At 36.0% G+C, this 14,332-nt stretch overlaps 2 protein-coding genes across 2 annotated transcripts; one reads left to right on the top strand and one right to left on the bottom strand.

The window, feature by feature from the left end:
* Positions 1–755: 755 nt before the first annotated feature.
* LOC112529226 (probable prolyl 4-hydroxylase 4) lies at positions 756–8,616 on the top strand. The gene is made up of 7 exons (XM_025140386.1): positions 756–935; positions 1,052–1,109; positions 1,327–1,431; positions 4,753–4,810; positions 7,062–7,237; positions 7,314–7,383; positions 8,212–8,616. Exons 1-7 carry the CDS (start codon positions 826–828, stop codon positions 8,505–8,507), a joined length of 873 nt encoding a protein of 290 aa, XP_024996154.1. The 5' UTR covers positions 756–825; the 3' UTR covers positions 8,508–8,616.
* Positions 8,617–10,526: 1,910 nt separating this feature from the next.
* Positions 10,527–13,104, bottom strand: LOC112529662 (MDIS1-interacting receptor like kinase 2-like). The gene is made up of 2 exons (XM_025141001.1): positions 10,944–13,104; positions 10,527–10,860 (listed from the first exon to the last, which is right to left on the bottom strand). Exons 1-2 carry the CDS (start codon positions 13,102–13,104, stop codon positions 10,568–10,570), a joined length of 2,454 nt encoding a protein of 817 aa, XP_024996769.1. The 3' UTR covers positions 10,527–10,567.
* Positions 13,105–14,332: the final 1,228 nt, after the last annotated feature.

The following is a 14,332-nucleotide window of genomic DNA, read 5'->3' as shown; positions in this document are numbered from 1 at the left end:
ATTCATACAAACAAAGTAATTTGTAGAAGAATTGATGAAAAAAACACCATTACAGAAGGACTTGCAAAATTAGAACATAGGAAAGAAAACAAGATCCAAAATTAAATCATATAATTTCATACCAAAATCAACCTGAAGCAATCCGATGTCTAATCGAGTTATAAAATTGTCAAACTGTAGGTATTGGGTTGATATTGGGTTACTGTTATTTGAACCCAACCCAACCTGATGAACCCGATATCCTTTTATTTATTGAATTTATTATGATTGTTGAATTTTTATTAATACGTACATTAGACAATTACACTATCATGTATGCTATTCATATATGCATATTTTCAATCTATTCACATCTTTATATAACTCATTCGTATATATATTCAATAACTGTGAACATATATATGTAAATTGAGAAAATTAACTGAATATGATATACGTAAGAAGTATGGATAAATTATATCAAATAATTGATGATGAAAAAATAATTATAAGTAAAAAAATAACATATTTTAATTAAAAGAATATTTTAATGAACTAAAATATCAACCTGACGAACTCGACCAATCCGTACGAGTTAGGTTAGGTTAGGTTGGGTTAGATTTTGATGTGAATTAGATTGGGTTAAAGATTTTTTAAACCACAATCGTTAGGTTGAGAGTTGCTCATTCAACCCGATTAACCCAACCTAGCACCCCTGTTTGACATTTAATTCCACGATGATGATACAAGGAAGTAGTTTATCAGTTGAATTTTGTTATAAAGATGTTCATTTGACTATTAGAGCGAGATCCATTCTGTTGTCATTGGGGAAAAATTGCCAAGTAAATGACTAACCTTTATCTTCTACTGATTTCATTTCTGTTCATCCTATTCCGATCATCCAGCTCCTCCATCATCAACCCATCTAAAGTCAAACAAGTTTCATGGAAACCCAGGTCAGTCAGTTTGTTCTTCAGTTGTTTGTATGCAGCTTTTCAGCTTATTCCATAATGCAAAACCACCGAATCAAGTCGTTCTGTTAATTTTGGTTTCATGATTTGAATTTTTGCAGGGCTTTCGTCTACGAGGGTTTTCTTACAGAGGAGGAATGCGATCACATGATTTCACTTGTGAGTGGTGCTTGATTTATTTGCTAGATTGTATAAGAACTTTGATGTGGCCATTATTGACGTGAAGTGGATTGAAACTAAGAAATTAGAAGAAACAGCCACAGTTTGTTGCAATTAATTTCTTATAGGGAAAGATTTTAGAAGTTTTTGATCTCACGATTTGTATTAGTCGTCACAAGAACATATTGAATAGCATTGTGGGGGTGTTATGTAACAGGCCAAATCTGAGCTGAAGAGATCTGCAGTCGCGGATAATGTATCTGGGAAGAGTAAGCTTAGTGAGGTTCGAACAAGTTCTGGGATGTTTATCCCCAAGTCCAAGGTACTTTTATGACCCTTTTCTTGATTCTTTGTTTGGAAGCATTGGAATGTTAGGTAACATGTAAACACAATTTACAGTTTGATAAGAGTGCAATATGGATCTATTTGGGTTTTCTACAAAAAAAACATCAATTTTTGGTTGTTCATACGTGTCATCTCTCATACTTTTCCTTGTCTAGTCCCAAAATACATGATATCTTTAAAAGATCAAGATGCTCACCACTGAAAATAAGCATTGGCGACCCTGCACTAGTACCACTTCTTTTGCGGTGAACGAAGTATTCTTGATGTTATTTATTCTTAAAGTCCTAATATGTTAAGTGATGATTCGAGTATTCATTATGGCATGGAGAAAATTGTAATTTGTTGGAAGACTTAATACTGTGGGTTTAATGTTGTGTTATGCTGGTGTTCTAGTCTCTGCCAATTAGGTTTATGTATTCATATCATGCTCATAATATATTTTATGCAACTTCAGCTAAACCATACTCTTCTTCTTTGGACCTACACACAGACTTTTCCTTGGTCATACCCAACCATGAAAGAACTCAATTTAACCTCTGGGACCTCTGGTTTGCGACCTGACATGCCTTTTATTGTGCCACGTTTGAGTGGTTGAACTCTTCTCTTGTTGGTTACCCTTTTGGTTTGTGAAGTGGACTATTCCCATCTGGTGGTCAGTTTGGTGCAATTCCTTTACAGTACACACTTGCTTGATAAATGGATATATCTAGACTATATCTGGTTTGCATGAGCTCTTGTATTTAGTTGCTAGATCATTTAACCCTCTTTGGGTACTAGGTTTGATATTAGCTCTAGTTTTTATCTAATAATTAATTTATTTCTTTTTCTTGCTTTGCTCGGTTGCTTTCTTAATGTTTCCTGTTTCTTTGGTTATGGTTAACTCAGCAGTGGTTGCGGCTATTTCGCACTTCAAGTTTCTATTATTCTATATCGTCCAAATATGGGATGGGAAGGAATTATTTATGTTTACTAGATTATATTTTTCATTTTGATGTTTTTATTTGTGTGTTTCAACTTTCAAGCATGAGGACTTTTAGAAGATAGATAACTTTGTGTTGGTCGTTAGCAAGAGATTGATGTTGACTTTTTCAGTGCTACATGAAGCCCACCATACCATATGATTCTCTGTAATATATTAATACAACTATGGCTTCTTTCTTAAACTAACATACCTTTCATCATCTCTTTTTTTGCTTTTTAAAAAGGACTTTTTATAACATAACCCGCCACAATCCTTAGAGAATATCCAATGATGGCAAAGGAAATGAATTATCTTTTTTCTTTTTCATATAGAAATTCAATCTAGTATATCAGCCTAGGCATTTAAGATCGTGACCTATGTGCAACACAGGCGAACTGTTTTTAAGTTGGCTTCTGCTTAAGTTTCACAACTGTGTAGTGTCCTTAGGATAGTTATCTGAAATACTTCTGATTTCTCAAAAGAAGACAAGGAGTTGAAAAAGGTATTATTAATAACACCAATAAGACAATAACGATAGTAATAATGACAATTTGTGTGTGTGAGAGAGAGAAAAAGTGGCAAAAAGGGGGGGTGGAGTGGGATAAAACATTGGTAAGAAGAATGCACACATTTGCCTGTTTCCAGCAGTTCTTGACACTGTTATCTCATCTGATCAATATTAGTGCTAGGTAGCTCATAGTTTTAACTTTTGACCTGGTGATTAATTAATGGAAAATATAACTTGATTTTCCATTTATTCACATTGAGGCTTGAGCATCTTCTCGATGGTACATCATTATATATGTCTCGGTTAAGTACCACCAGATTGAGGTTATTAAATGTAATACTAACTGAGTGATGAGGTTAACTAGTAACAATCCGTGAGAATTGAGGAAATGCTGGAAGATTTTTCGAATATATATTGTAAAATCTTGATAAATTCTTTTCTGAATGGGATTGTCTGCTTGGAAAAAACTATGGTAAACGACAGAGAATAAGGTGTAGGTTAAATTGCAAAACTATTCCTTATCTGCATCAGTAAGTTTATGTATATGTATTGACAGGGAGATGGTGGAAACGAAGAAGATAACTGATTCATTAGAGACTGCAATAGGTTACTTATTGCAGGCCACAGATTGATTATTTGCAACATCACATTGATGGGCCATATCCTTGCCCATAATAGCTTTGTTTGTTGGCAAAAATGTCACATTTTGAGTAGATTATGCATTTGATCTTCAGTTCTGGGAGCTTTATTTCAAATTTCCCAGCATTTACTTATAGACGATATCTATTAAATCCTTGGTCCTAAATTTCCACTTTTCTCCTTGATATGCTTCCTAGCATAGGCATCAGGTGTTCCTCATCTATTTAGGTCCTTCATGCTCATTCGCACAAGTAGGAAGGGATCTTTCATCAAGCGTTCCTCATCTATTTAGATCCTTCGTGCTCATTTGCTCTAGTAGGTGCTCTCGGAGACGCAAAAATAGGATAGCAGACTAGGGTAGCAGACTAGGGGTGGAAATCTGTTGGAAAGAATCTGGAGAGATTGAGGATGGGGGTAGGGTTAGTGCGCCTGCAGTTAATATCTACTGAGTCCTAGGTTAGACTAGGGGTGTGTAGTTTTTCTTACCTTGGCTATGTCTTCTTGTACCTGCTTCGGTTTGTATTTTCTGTTTGTTTGCCGTTTGAATGTTGTTGCTTACTTTTAATTCGTTTTTCAAACTTTAGCACTGTCTTTCCTGTTTTCAAGCTCTTATGTCTTATTGCCGCAATTTTTTTGAGGAAGTTTATCCTTTTGTTTCGCACACACAAGCCGGGGGTCTCCATGGGAACAACTGCTCTACTATTTGGGGTAGAGTTAGGTCTGCGTATGTCCCACCCCCATACCCCACTCTGGGTAGGACATACTGGGCTTCTTTGGTTTGGTATGCTCATTTGCATAAGTTGATTATCAGTCATAGTTTGCCCTCAAGTAATAATCTGGCTGAAATTTATGATCCATCTGACCTATGCTTGGTGCCAATTCATGTGACATATCTTGAGATATACCAGCGTGGTTGGTTTATACCTCATGCCGGTTTATTGATCACGGGATATTAGTTTTTCTGTTAATCACCTATTGAAAATGGAAGGATTAAGTGTTTCTAACTAGTTAGAAGCTTTTCTATCTATGTTGATGGGTTGCTCATGATAGTTGGTGTTCTTTATGCTACCGCACATTTTATCTTCCAAAGATGATGCTCAATGCTATCTAATTAGTTGCTGCTTCTGGTTGCTAAAATGTTCTTCCTCTATTGGCCTTACTTATTCATACCCGTTTGCTCTTGGCATTAGGATCCAATTGTTGCTGGCATAGAAGATAAAATTGCAACTTGGACCTTCCTACCAAAAGGTATGCTTCATTACAGATGACACTTTAAGCAACATCTTTCTATTAATTTCTATTATAAGAGGTGAGCTGAGTTGATGAGTTCACTTTTTCTAAAATGTAAACCTGTCCCCTGTTCTGTTTGTGAGTGGTCTAGCTCCTGTAAGTCCTGGACACACCCTTGTCAAAATTTCCAGTTGGAACTACCTCTTATTGAAACTTTTGGTCATTGGGGAAGAGGGAGGGATGGCAAAGAGATTATTGTGGTATGTGTGGTGCCATTTGTGGTTTTGCCTTGTTTTATTAGGGTGCATTTGTAACACAGGATAGGTGGAACAAAAATGAGGGAGATGGGACAAGATTGGTAAATTACTAAACTACCCATGTCAAATTAAAACCGTGAAACCTTCCACAATTCCTTCACCCGACTACCTCATTCTCCCCCGTCCAGTCCTATTCAGCCGCATCTGCGTACTAAAGTGAAGGGGTGGCTAGTTTCCCTGCTTGGCTACACCTGGATTTGCTATAGCCTTTTCTAATAGAGCATACAGTGACATTTGTTCCAACCATGAAGTACTACTATCTTCTAATTTCTTATAAGCTTTCTGTAATAAATGGACACTGCACTAAATACCAACACCAAGGGATTTTAAATAGGTTTAGTGTACATTTGATTGTTTTATTTAGTTAAACAAAATGTTCCGAGGAAAGAATTATGTCTTGCCATCGTTACTTGCATCAGCGGTTCCCATAATCTTTTGACTGTTAGGCATGTACATGTTTCTGAAACTGTTTGTTTATGAACTCTCAGAAATTTACTAAAAGCTTCTAATTTCATGGAATCTTAGAGCTTCTTTCTTTCCTTGGTTCCTTATTATTTCTTACTATATCTGGCTGTTGATCTTGGGGGTACACCAATGCGCGAGTATGATGCCAAAGCTTAGACCACTTTCAGACACCTAAAAATTAGCTTGTACCCTTGAGGCCTTACCAAAGCATGATCTTTAACCAAAGGGTACCCTAACTTACCCTGTATCCTGGTCAACTGGTCTAATCAACAATAATTTGCTAATGACTTCTAGATGTTTGTGGATTTTAATTGACATTTCTCCACGACAATAGAATCCTGGACTAGTGAAGTCAAGGTTCACTTAGGTCCCTTTTGGTTTGCAGGAAATGAATGGATTTGGGGGGATTTGGATTTTAAATCCATTCCAATTCCATGTTTGGTTTGTTGGATGTCCGGATTTGAAATCCTAGGATTTAATTGAAATCCTACAAATATAGGATTTTGAAATCCTTAAGGGGTGCTCGGGATTTCACGGGATTTCGTAGGATTGTATGCAATAAGGTATTAGAAAATGTTAAAAACATTTGTTTTGTAATAATCGATTAATAAAAATGTAATTTAATTATTGTTATAATTATTTATAAATAATGGAATCCACTTCCATTCCAAATCCTACAAACCAAACACACCAATGATTTCAAATCCATTCCAATCCAAATCCCTCCAAATCTAAATCTCTCAAAAACAATCATGCAAACCAAACGGACCCTTAGGCCATGTTGGCAACCAAAGTTAGCTTATGTTTTGAACTTATTGAAAAAAAAACGTTGCTTGGTTAGCCATAAGCTAGCCTTTTGATATGCTACTTCAAGTAGCGTTTTCATAAGCTTCAGGTTTTTTTTTCTTTCTTCTGACTACTTTCTAATGGTGTTAAATTTTTACCTTATGTGTATGCTAAGATAACCAAAAGAATGCCAAGTAGTGTTTCAATAAGCTAGTTTTTCGAAATGCTACTTCAAGTAGTGTTTCCATAAGCTTCAGGGTTTTTTTCTTTCTTCTGACTACTTTCTAATGGCGTTAAATTTTTACCTTATGTGTATGCTAAGATAACCAAAAGAATGCCTGCCAAAGATAACGGTAGATGGAACTCTTTAGTTGCTAATTCATCAGTTATTTAAGCTTCTCTCACTTCCCTTGTGACCCGTTGTGGCCTTGCTCCAGTAGCTTCCTTTTTTTGTAGTATATAATATTTATATACTGCAAAAGTCACGCACACTTCTCACCAAAGATGCTTGAACCTTTGATCTCCAAGGAGGTTGGGATTTACCGGTAACCAGTATACCGCTGGGTTAATAACTCTTTGGTTCCAGTACCTGCTTTTTTGATAAATATTTTGTACAAAGACTACAGCTAAATACTTTATGATCTTAGCACCTCTGTTAACTCTATACTTAAATGTTAATAATCATTTCTTTTTCTTTTTAGAAAACGGAGAGGACATACAAGTGTTAAAATATGAGCATGGCCAAAAATATGATCCGCACTTTGATTACTTCACTGATGCTGTTAACGTTGCACATGGCGGACACCGCATAGCAACTGTGCTGATGTATCTGAGTGATGTTGAAAAAGGTGGTGAGACGGTCTTCCCATCAGCAGAGGTTTGTCAAAAATTTCTTGTCACTTCTTATCTGTTGCTGAATTTCATCTGATTGATGAAGTTTATAATGTTGATAGGTGGCTTCTCGTCACAAAACATCAAAATCAGACGATGATTTGTCTGAATGTGCAAAGAAAGGAATTGCAGGTGAGCGAATGACACACAATGTATCCTTGCTTCTTTAAACTCGTTTATTGAATCAATTCACAGCCACATCTAAAATGCTACTGCAATATTTAGTTAGTTTAGTGGTTTCTTACCTTCTCGTATGAATTTGAATGCGCTTGATAAGTGGGACAGGATAGAACAAAACTTTTTGTACTACGTTTGGTAAATTACTAAACTACCATGTCAAATTAAAACACTAAAACCTTGCACAATTCTTTCACCTACCAACCTCATTCTGTTTAGTTCTGTCTCATGTCCAATCCCATCTGCGTAGCAAATGCACCCTTAATGTCCTTTTGTGCTATTCATTCTTATTATTTTCTTCAACTTCTCTCAACTCCATTTCTTTCTTTTTGTTTCGGATCTCTTCCCTTTCTATCAACCTGAGGCCAAACTTTTAGAACAATTTCTTTCACAAAATCATTTTCTCAAAACCTTCTTACAAACCGGGGTCTTCGGAAACAAAATGTTGTTATTTTTGTCAAACCTTTTTGAACTCCCCTTTTTTTCTTTCTTACTTATCCTTTTTCCAAAGCAGGGGTTTTCTTGTAAACAACCGTTCTACTGTTGGGGGTAGAGGTCACACCTGTAAACATCTCACCCTCCCCATCCCCCACCTCCGAGTGGGATAGATTGGGTTGGTTTGGTTTTGTTTGGGTCTTCATGGACACAGTCTCTCTGTTCCTCGGGGGCATAGGTAAGGTCCAGATACATCCTACCCTTCCCAGACCCTAGTCCATGTGAGATTTAGTGCTTTTGTTTAATTTATTTTGGTTTATCTAAAATGGTTGTGCAAAAACAAAACAGTGAAACCAAGAAAAGGAGATGCACTGCTGTTCTTCAGCCTGTACCCAACAGCCATCCCGGATGCAACCAGCCTCCATGGTGGTTGCCCTGTAATCGAAGGGGAGAAGTGGTCAGCAACCAAGTGGATCCATGTGGACTCGTTTGACAAGATTGTTGGTGGCGGTGGGGATTGCAAAGACCAAAACGAGAACTGTGAGCGATGGGCGGCACTGGGAGAGTGCACCAAGAATAAAGAGTATATGATAGGAACTCCTGAACTTCCTGGTTACTGCCGAAGGAGCTGCAAGCTGTGTTAACTAGCCTCATTTTCCCACTGAATCATGTAAGTTTTGCTTTCAATTTGCTAATATATATATCCTTTTGCTAATACTATGATCATTCTATGACAAAATATGGGTTTTATATTTAAATCTTATGTTATAACTTTGGTCTTATATTTGAATCTTATTTTACAACTTTTTAAAGATCTTACTTGTTGATCGTAAGATCTAAAGTTTGTCCGAGGGAGTTCTTCGTATGTTTTTGCCGTAGCGTGTACAAGTTAGTGCTCGTAATTTTTTTGCTCAGCCAGCTTAACGAGTGTGATGGTTCATCAATCATCACATTGAATCAGTTTAGAGTGTCGGGATGCCACTGCAACAGTAGGACCGTTAGGTTTTAGGTCTTGTTTTGTGCATTTAGGAAATGGTGGTAACATCATACTAGAGCTGTTTTCACATTAATTATTAGTTCATTTCCATGTATCATTCGTATGTCTCTTTGCATCTCATCTTCAACTAAACAAGAACCACTGCCATATATATTTTTATTTTCATCCCAAACAAAGATATACAAAATGGACACGAAAGTGTGGAAACAGTTTCAGAAAATGAAGAAAGCCAGAGAAGATACACTCAGCATGATAATTCTCGATCACGCTTCTCATTGTCGGTCAATACTTGGGATCTGCGAGAATGCATGCCAGTGCTACGTTATAAACACGAAGAAGTTCCTTTTGTATCTGCATGTTTGTTGGGTAAGTGAGTCGTGCATCCAATATATTGGCCAATGAAGTCTTACGATTGGTAGACCCAAGTTCGAATCGTGTTAGTGTCATTTGACTTAGTCAAATGGTGCCACCGATTGAATTTTTTTTCGTATATTTGTTTCTTATAGTCAAACGCTGCCATCGTTTCCCTATAGTTTTTTCTTATAGTCAAACGGTGCCACCATTTGAAAAATTTATGGATCCGTCCCTGAAAGTAGCGGTGAAAGAGTTATTAGAAACATCAAGTGCTAGTAATTGTTTTAGTTTATATGGAAGAAGTAAGAGTAGGCCACATTCTTACGATGTTTGAAGCACAAGTATATATTCATTCATACCCACAACACAAGCCACATAATTCCATGGAAGGAGAGGAATCTTTTGAGTCAATATGTCAACGTTTCCAAATTTTCTTACCCGTAAGAGGGGTTCATGATTGCATGCTTTCCACACAAAAAATTGCAAGCCAATTCCATTCAGTTATCCAATTGTATATGATATTTAACCATTTATAATCTAAAAAACGTCAACTTAATGTATGGTTTATGACGGTGAAAACAAAACAGACCCCACCTCTCAGTAGGATATACTGGGTTGGTTTAGTTTATCTAAAATGGTTGTGTGAAAACAGAACAGTGAAACTTCTTCAGGCTGTACCCGACATCCACCCTGGATGCAACCAACCTCCATAGTGGTTGCCCTGTGGTCAGCAACCAAGTAGAATCACGTCAACTCGTTCGACAAGATCGTTGGTAGCGGCAGGATCTGCAAAGACCCGAATGAGAACTGTGAATCATATTTTAATTACTTTTAAAGATCTCACTTGTCGATCGTAAGATCTAAAGTTTGTCCAAGGGAGTTGTTCACATGGACCGGTTGATGCCAAAGACCACAAATAAGAAAAGATGTTAAAGTTTGTATGTTTATGCTATACGGTGTACAAGTTAGGGTTTGTTTGTTTTTTTGCTCAAAAAAGCTTAACGAGTTTAATGCTTGGTCAGATTGAATCAGTTTAGAGTGTTGAAATGCCACATCAATAGTAGTAATGTTAGATTTTAGATTATGTTATGTGCTTTTAGGTGTCTCATTCAGGGTTGGTTTTCTTAGGAAATGGTAGTTACATCATACTAGATCCCTTCAATCCAGAGGTATCATTTTCGCATTAATTAGAGTTCATTTCCATCTCTCAATCGTACGCTTCTTTGCATCTCATCTTCAACTAAACAAGAACCAGTACCATATCTTAATTTGTTATCCCTAACAAAGATATATAAAATGGACATATGAGTGTGAAAACCGTTCTGAAAATGAAGAAAGCCAGAGAAGATACACTCAACGTGATAATTCTAGACACACCCTTCTCATTGTCGGTCGAGACTTTGGATCTGTGACAATGCATGCCAGTGCTACATYATARACACGAAGAAGTTCCTTTTGTATCCGCRTGTTTGTTGGATAAGTGMGTCGTGCATCCAATATATCTCCCAWTGATGTCCCATGACTAGAATATATGTTTAAYGATGACAAGAGATCTCCAGGATGCTTCCCTCCAATTGTTTCAAGTGCCACCACTCCAAAGCTATACACGTCGCATTTTTCGGTCACAATCATGGTATAGGCAAGTTCTACATGATCATAACAAATGATTGTCACTGAATTTTTAATACAAAATCCATCAATATATAAGCATCAGACWTGATATAAATACCTGGCGCAATGTATCCCAAAGTTCCAGCAATGACRGTTTGGTTGGACGAATCAGGGTCGAGCAATCTAGATGCTCCAAAGTCGGCAACACATGCTTCCATTTYTGAGTTCAAGAGAATGTTGTTGCTTGATATGTCTCGATGAATGATGGGTGGGTTGCAATCATGATGCATATATGACAAAGCATGGGCTACGTCCTTCAAAATTTTCACCCGTTTGATCCAATCAAGTCTTACAACTTCAACGTCTCTTAGTGCGCAAAATAGGCTCCCATTTTCCATGTATTCGTATACAAGGAAGTTGTAGTTTTTATGGAAACAAAACCCRTAGAGTTTCACAATGTTTTTGTGCCTTAGGTTGGTTAACACGTGGACCTCGTTCTTGAARCTTTTGTTCAATGCTGGTTGCTTTGCTTCGTACCTATGGAGTTTCTTCAGAGCAAATGTTTTACCACTCGGTAGTTTTGCTTCATAAACACTACCATAGCCACCGGTTCCAATGCAGTATTTGAGGTCAAAATCCTCTGTTGCCTCGATGAATTCTTCGTATGCAATTGTTCCATTATAATTCAATATCWTGCCCACATCTCCATGTGTTTTGGTTTCCGGTTGGCTTTTCTTTTTGGTAGCCTTGTGACGATGGCAACACACACAACCAAGCACTAAGAAGCAAAATCCGACCATCACGAACCCAAATCCAACTATCATGGAAAGAAAAATGTACAAATAGAGGACATGTTTGTGTATTCGCGGGTGTGTGAATTGATTGTCAGCCAGATTTAAGAACTTCAAATTTGGTAAATTCGAAAAGTCAGGTGTTTCTCCAACTAAATTGTTACTACTAAGGTCCAAGTACTCTAAACCAGAGCAATGACTAATAAGTTGACTTGGGATATTTCCAGTCATTAGATTCTTAGAGAGGTCTAGATGYMCAAGATAACAATGATATGGAATCATTACATTTCCCGACAATTGGTTTGACGAAAAATCAAGATAGAGAAGTCTCAACGACTTTCCAAGATTAGAAGGAATATCACCCACAAGGTCATTATGACTCAGGTCTAATGTTTGTAGCTCTTGCAAGTTACCTAGTTCCYTAGGGATGGATGATTTCAGTTGATTGYTGCTCAAGTCCAGAAAGGTGAGACTGACCATGGAACCAAAAGTTGTAGGGATGGATGAATTTAGTTGATTTMTGCTCAAGTCCAGAAWGGWGAGACTGACCATGGAGCCAAAAGATGTCGGGATGGATGAATTTAGTTGATTTCTGCTCAAGTCCAAAAAGGTGAGATCGACCATGGAACCAAAAAATGATGGGATTGGACCCGTAAATCTGTTTTGATTAAGATCTAGATGAACCAAATTCCTCAAACTCCCTATTTGATATGGCAGAATATCACTAAAATTGTTATGAGAAAGATCAAGGTATACTAACTGGGTGAGATTGTTGTAGGAAACAGGTAACTTAGTGGCACAAGGAATTATACCATTCAGATTGTTATAACTYAGGTTTAATGTCCGTAGCCGATTCAACTTACCTAGTTCCAAAGGGATGGATGAATTCAGACGATTTCCGCTCAAGTCCATGGAGGTGAGATTGACCATGGAGCYAAAAGATGTAGGGATTGGACCAGTAAATCTGTTGTGACTAAGATCCAGATTAGCCARATTCTTCAAACTCGCCATTTGAGAAGGGAGAATACCAGTGAAAGAGTTATAAGAAAGATCAAGTGTTTCTAAYTGGGTGAGATTGGTGAAGGGARCAGACAACTCACCATCGAGATAACTCCCTTTAATTGAAAGATGGATCAGATTTGATAGCAAGCCAATTTGCTCTGGGATGACTCCTCGAAGCATGCAATCAACAATAAAAAGACGCTGGAGGTTTGGAAATGAAGAAAAGTCAAGCCATTTCGCGTCACAAGTATCGTTACAATTCTTTTTACAGTTAGCATATATCTGCATAACACTTCCTTCCTTGTTGCAAGTGATTTCAGGCCAAGTACAATAAGCTGAAGTACGATTATACGTCCACGAGAAAGCTGCATGGAGAGCTTTTGATTCGGAAGACTTGTTAAAATGATTAGCAAGAGTTGGTGATAACATGAAAAGGAGCCCCAAAAGCAGGAGAGTTTGCATGGAAGAAGTGAGAGGAGGCCACATTCTTACGATATTTGAAGAGGATAAGTCTGAAGCACAAGTATATATTCATACCCACACAATTCCATGGAAGAAGAGGAGTCTTTTGAGTCAATATGTCACCGTCTCCAAATTTTCTTGCCCGTAAAAGGGGTTCATGATTGCATGCTCTCCACACAAAAAATTGCAAGCCAATTCCATTGAGAGTGTGTGTATATATATCGACTTTAACGTTTCATTTTATTCCGTCTCTGTAGATGTTTTAATATGGTTTTTATGTGGTTTTGAGAAATGAATAATGTTTTTATTTTTGAATAAAATATAAATTTGAAGATATCATAAAATTTCAAAAATAAATATAATATCAAATTAACTATTTAAAAGTGGTTGTTTTTCGTGTAATTTCTTTAATTCAAATTTTTATTATAATTTAATTTAAATTTAATAACGGAGTAATTATTTTTGATTTAATAATATATAATTTTTTTATAAAGATAATAATTAAGTATTTTGTTAGAACTCAATGATTATCGTAATTATATATTTGTTTTTTTTTCTTGTATTTGACTATGATTATCTACAGTTAGTTACGCGAATTCAAAAACAAAGCTTTAATAAGTTGTACTTACGTACAGTTTGTTTATAACCTTGAATTTTAAGTAATATGCATCAATAAATAGTAATTTATGCATAAAAAATGGTTTTCAAGAGTTTTTGTTAAATGTTTTATCTATACTATCTTATTAAGCAAATTTAGCAAAAGTCTTAAAGTCTTAAAATACTAAATGACCAAAATACCCTTTATACTTACTTTTTCACTTTTTTCACCCCTTCCTCTCCTCACATACACTCACCTCTCACAACCGATTTTTTTTTTAAATTATAATTTTAAATTTAAATTATATACTAATATAATTAATTAATTAATTTACTTTACGTCCTTTACTTTTAAATGTTTCATTTTAAACTTTTATCAAATTAACATACATAATCGTATGTCAATTAAAACATGTTTAAAAAATACATTTTTATTTTAACAAGATACAGTTACACCATTATAATCGTCTTGTTAATACTTTCRAAATAAGTCCAATATTGAATAGTTTTTTACTTAATTATATTATTATATATTATATACACCGTGAAAAAATATTTTAATATTTATGATTTATACTTTTATAGTTATTTATGTATATATACTATATATTTTGGGATTAGGCTGTCCAAATTGCACTGTATAATATGTTTTGAA

Source organism: Cynara cardunculus, assembly GCF_001531365.2.
Source record: "Cynara cardunculus var. scolymus isolate 2C chromosome LG 16, CcrdV1, whole genome shotgun sequence".
Lineage (NCBI taxonomy): Eukaryota > Viridiplantae > Streptophyta > Magnoliopsida > Asterales > Asteraceae > Cynara > Cynara cardunculus.
This window is presented reverse-complemented; position numbering and strand designations above follow the sequence as displayed.

Excerpts from the sequence above, each read along its gene's own strand:
- LOC112529226 (XM_025140386.1), top strand. The coding sequence starts at position 826 with ATGACTAACCTTTATCTTCTACTGATTTCATTTCTGTTCATCCTATTC. Across the intron at positions 1,432-4,752 it reads TGTTTATCCCCAAGTCCAAG|GATCCAATTGTTGCTGGCAT; the intron begins GTACTTTTATGA and ends TCTTGGCATTAG. Across the intron at positions 4,811-7,061 it reads TTGGACCTTCCTACCAAAAG|AAAACGGAGAGGACATACAA; the intron begins GTATGCTTCATT and ends TTTTCTTTTTAG.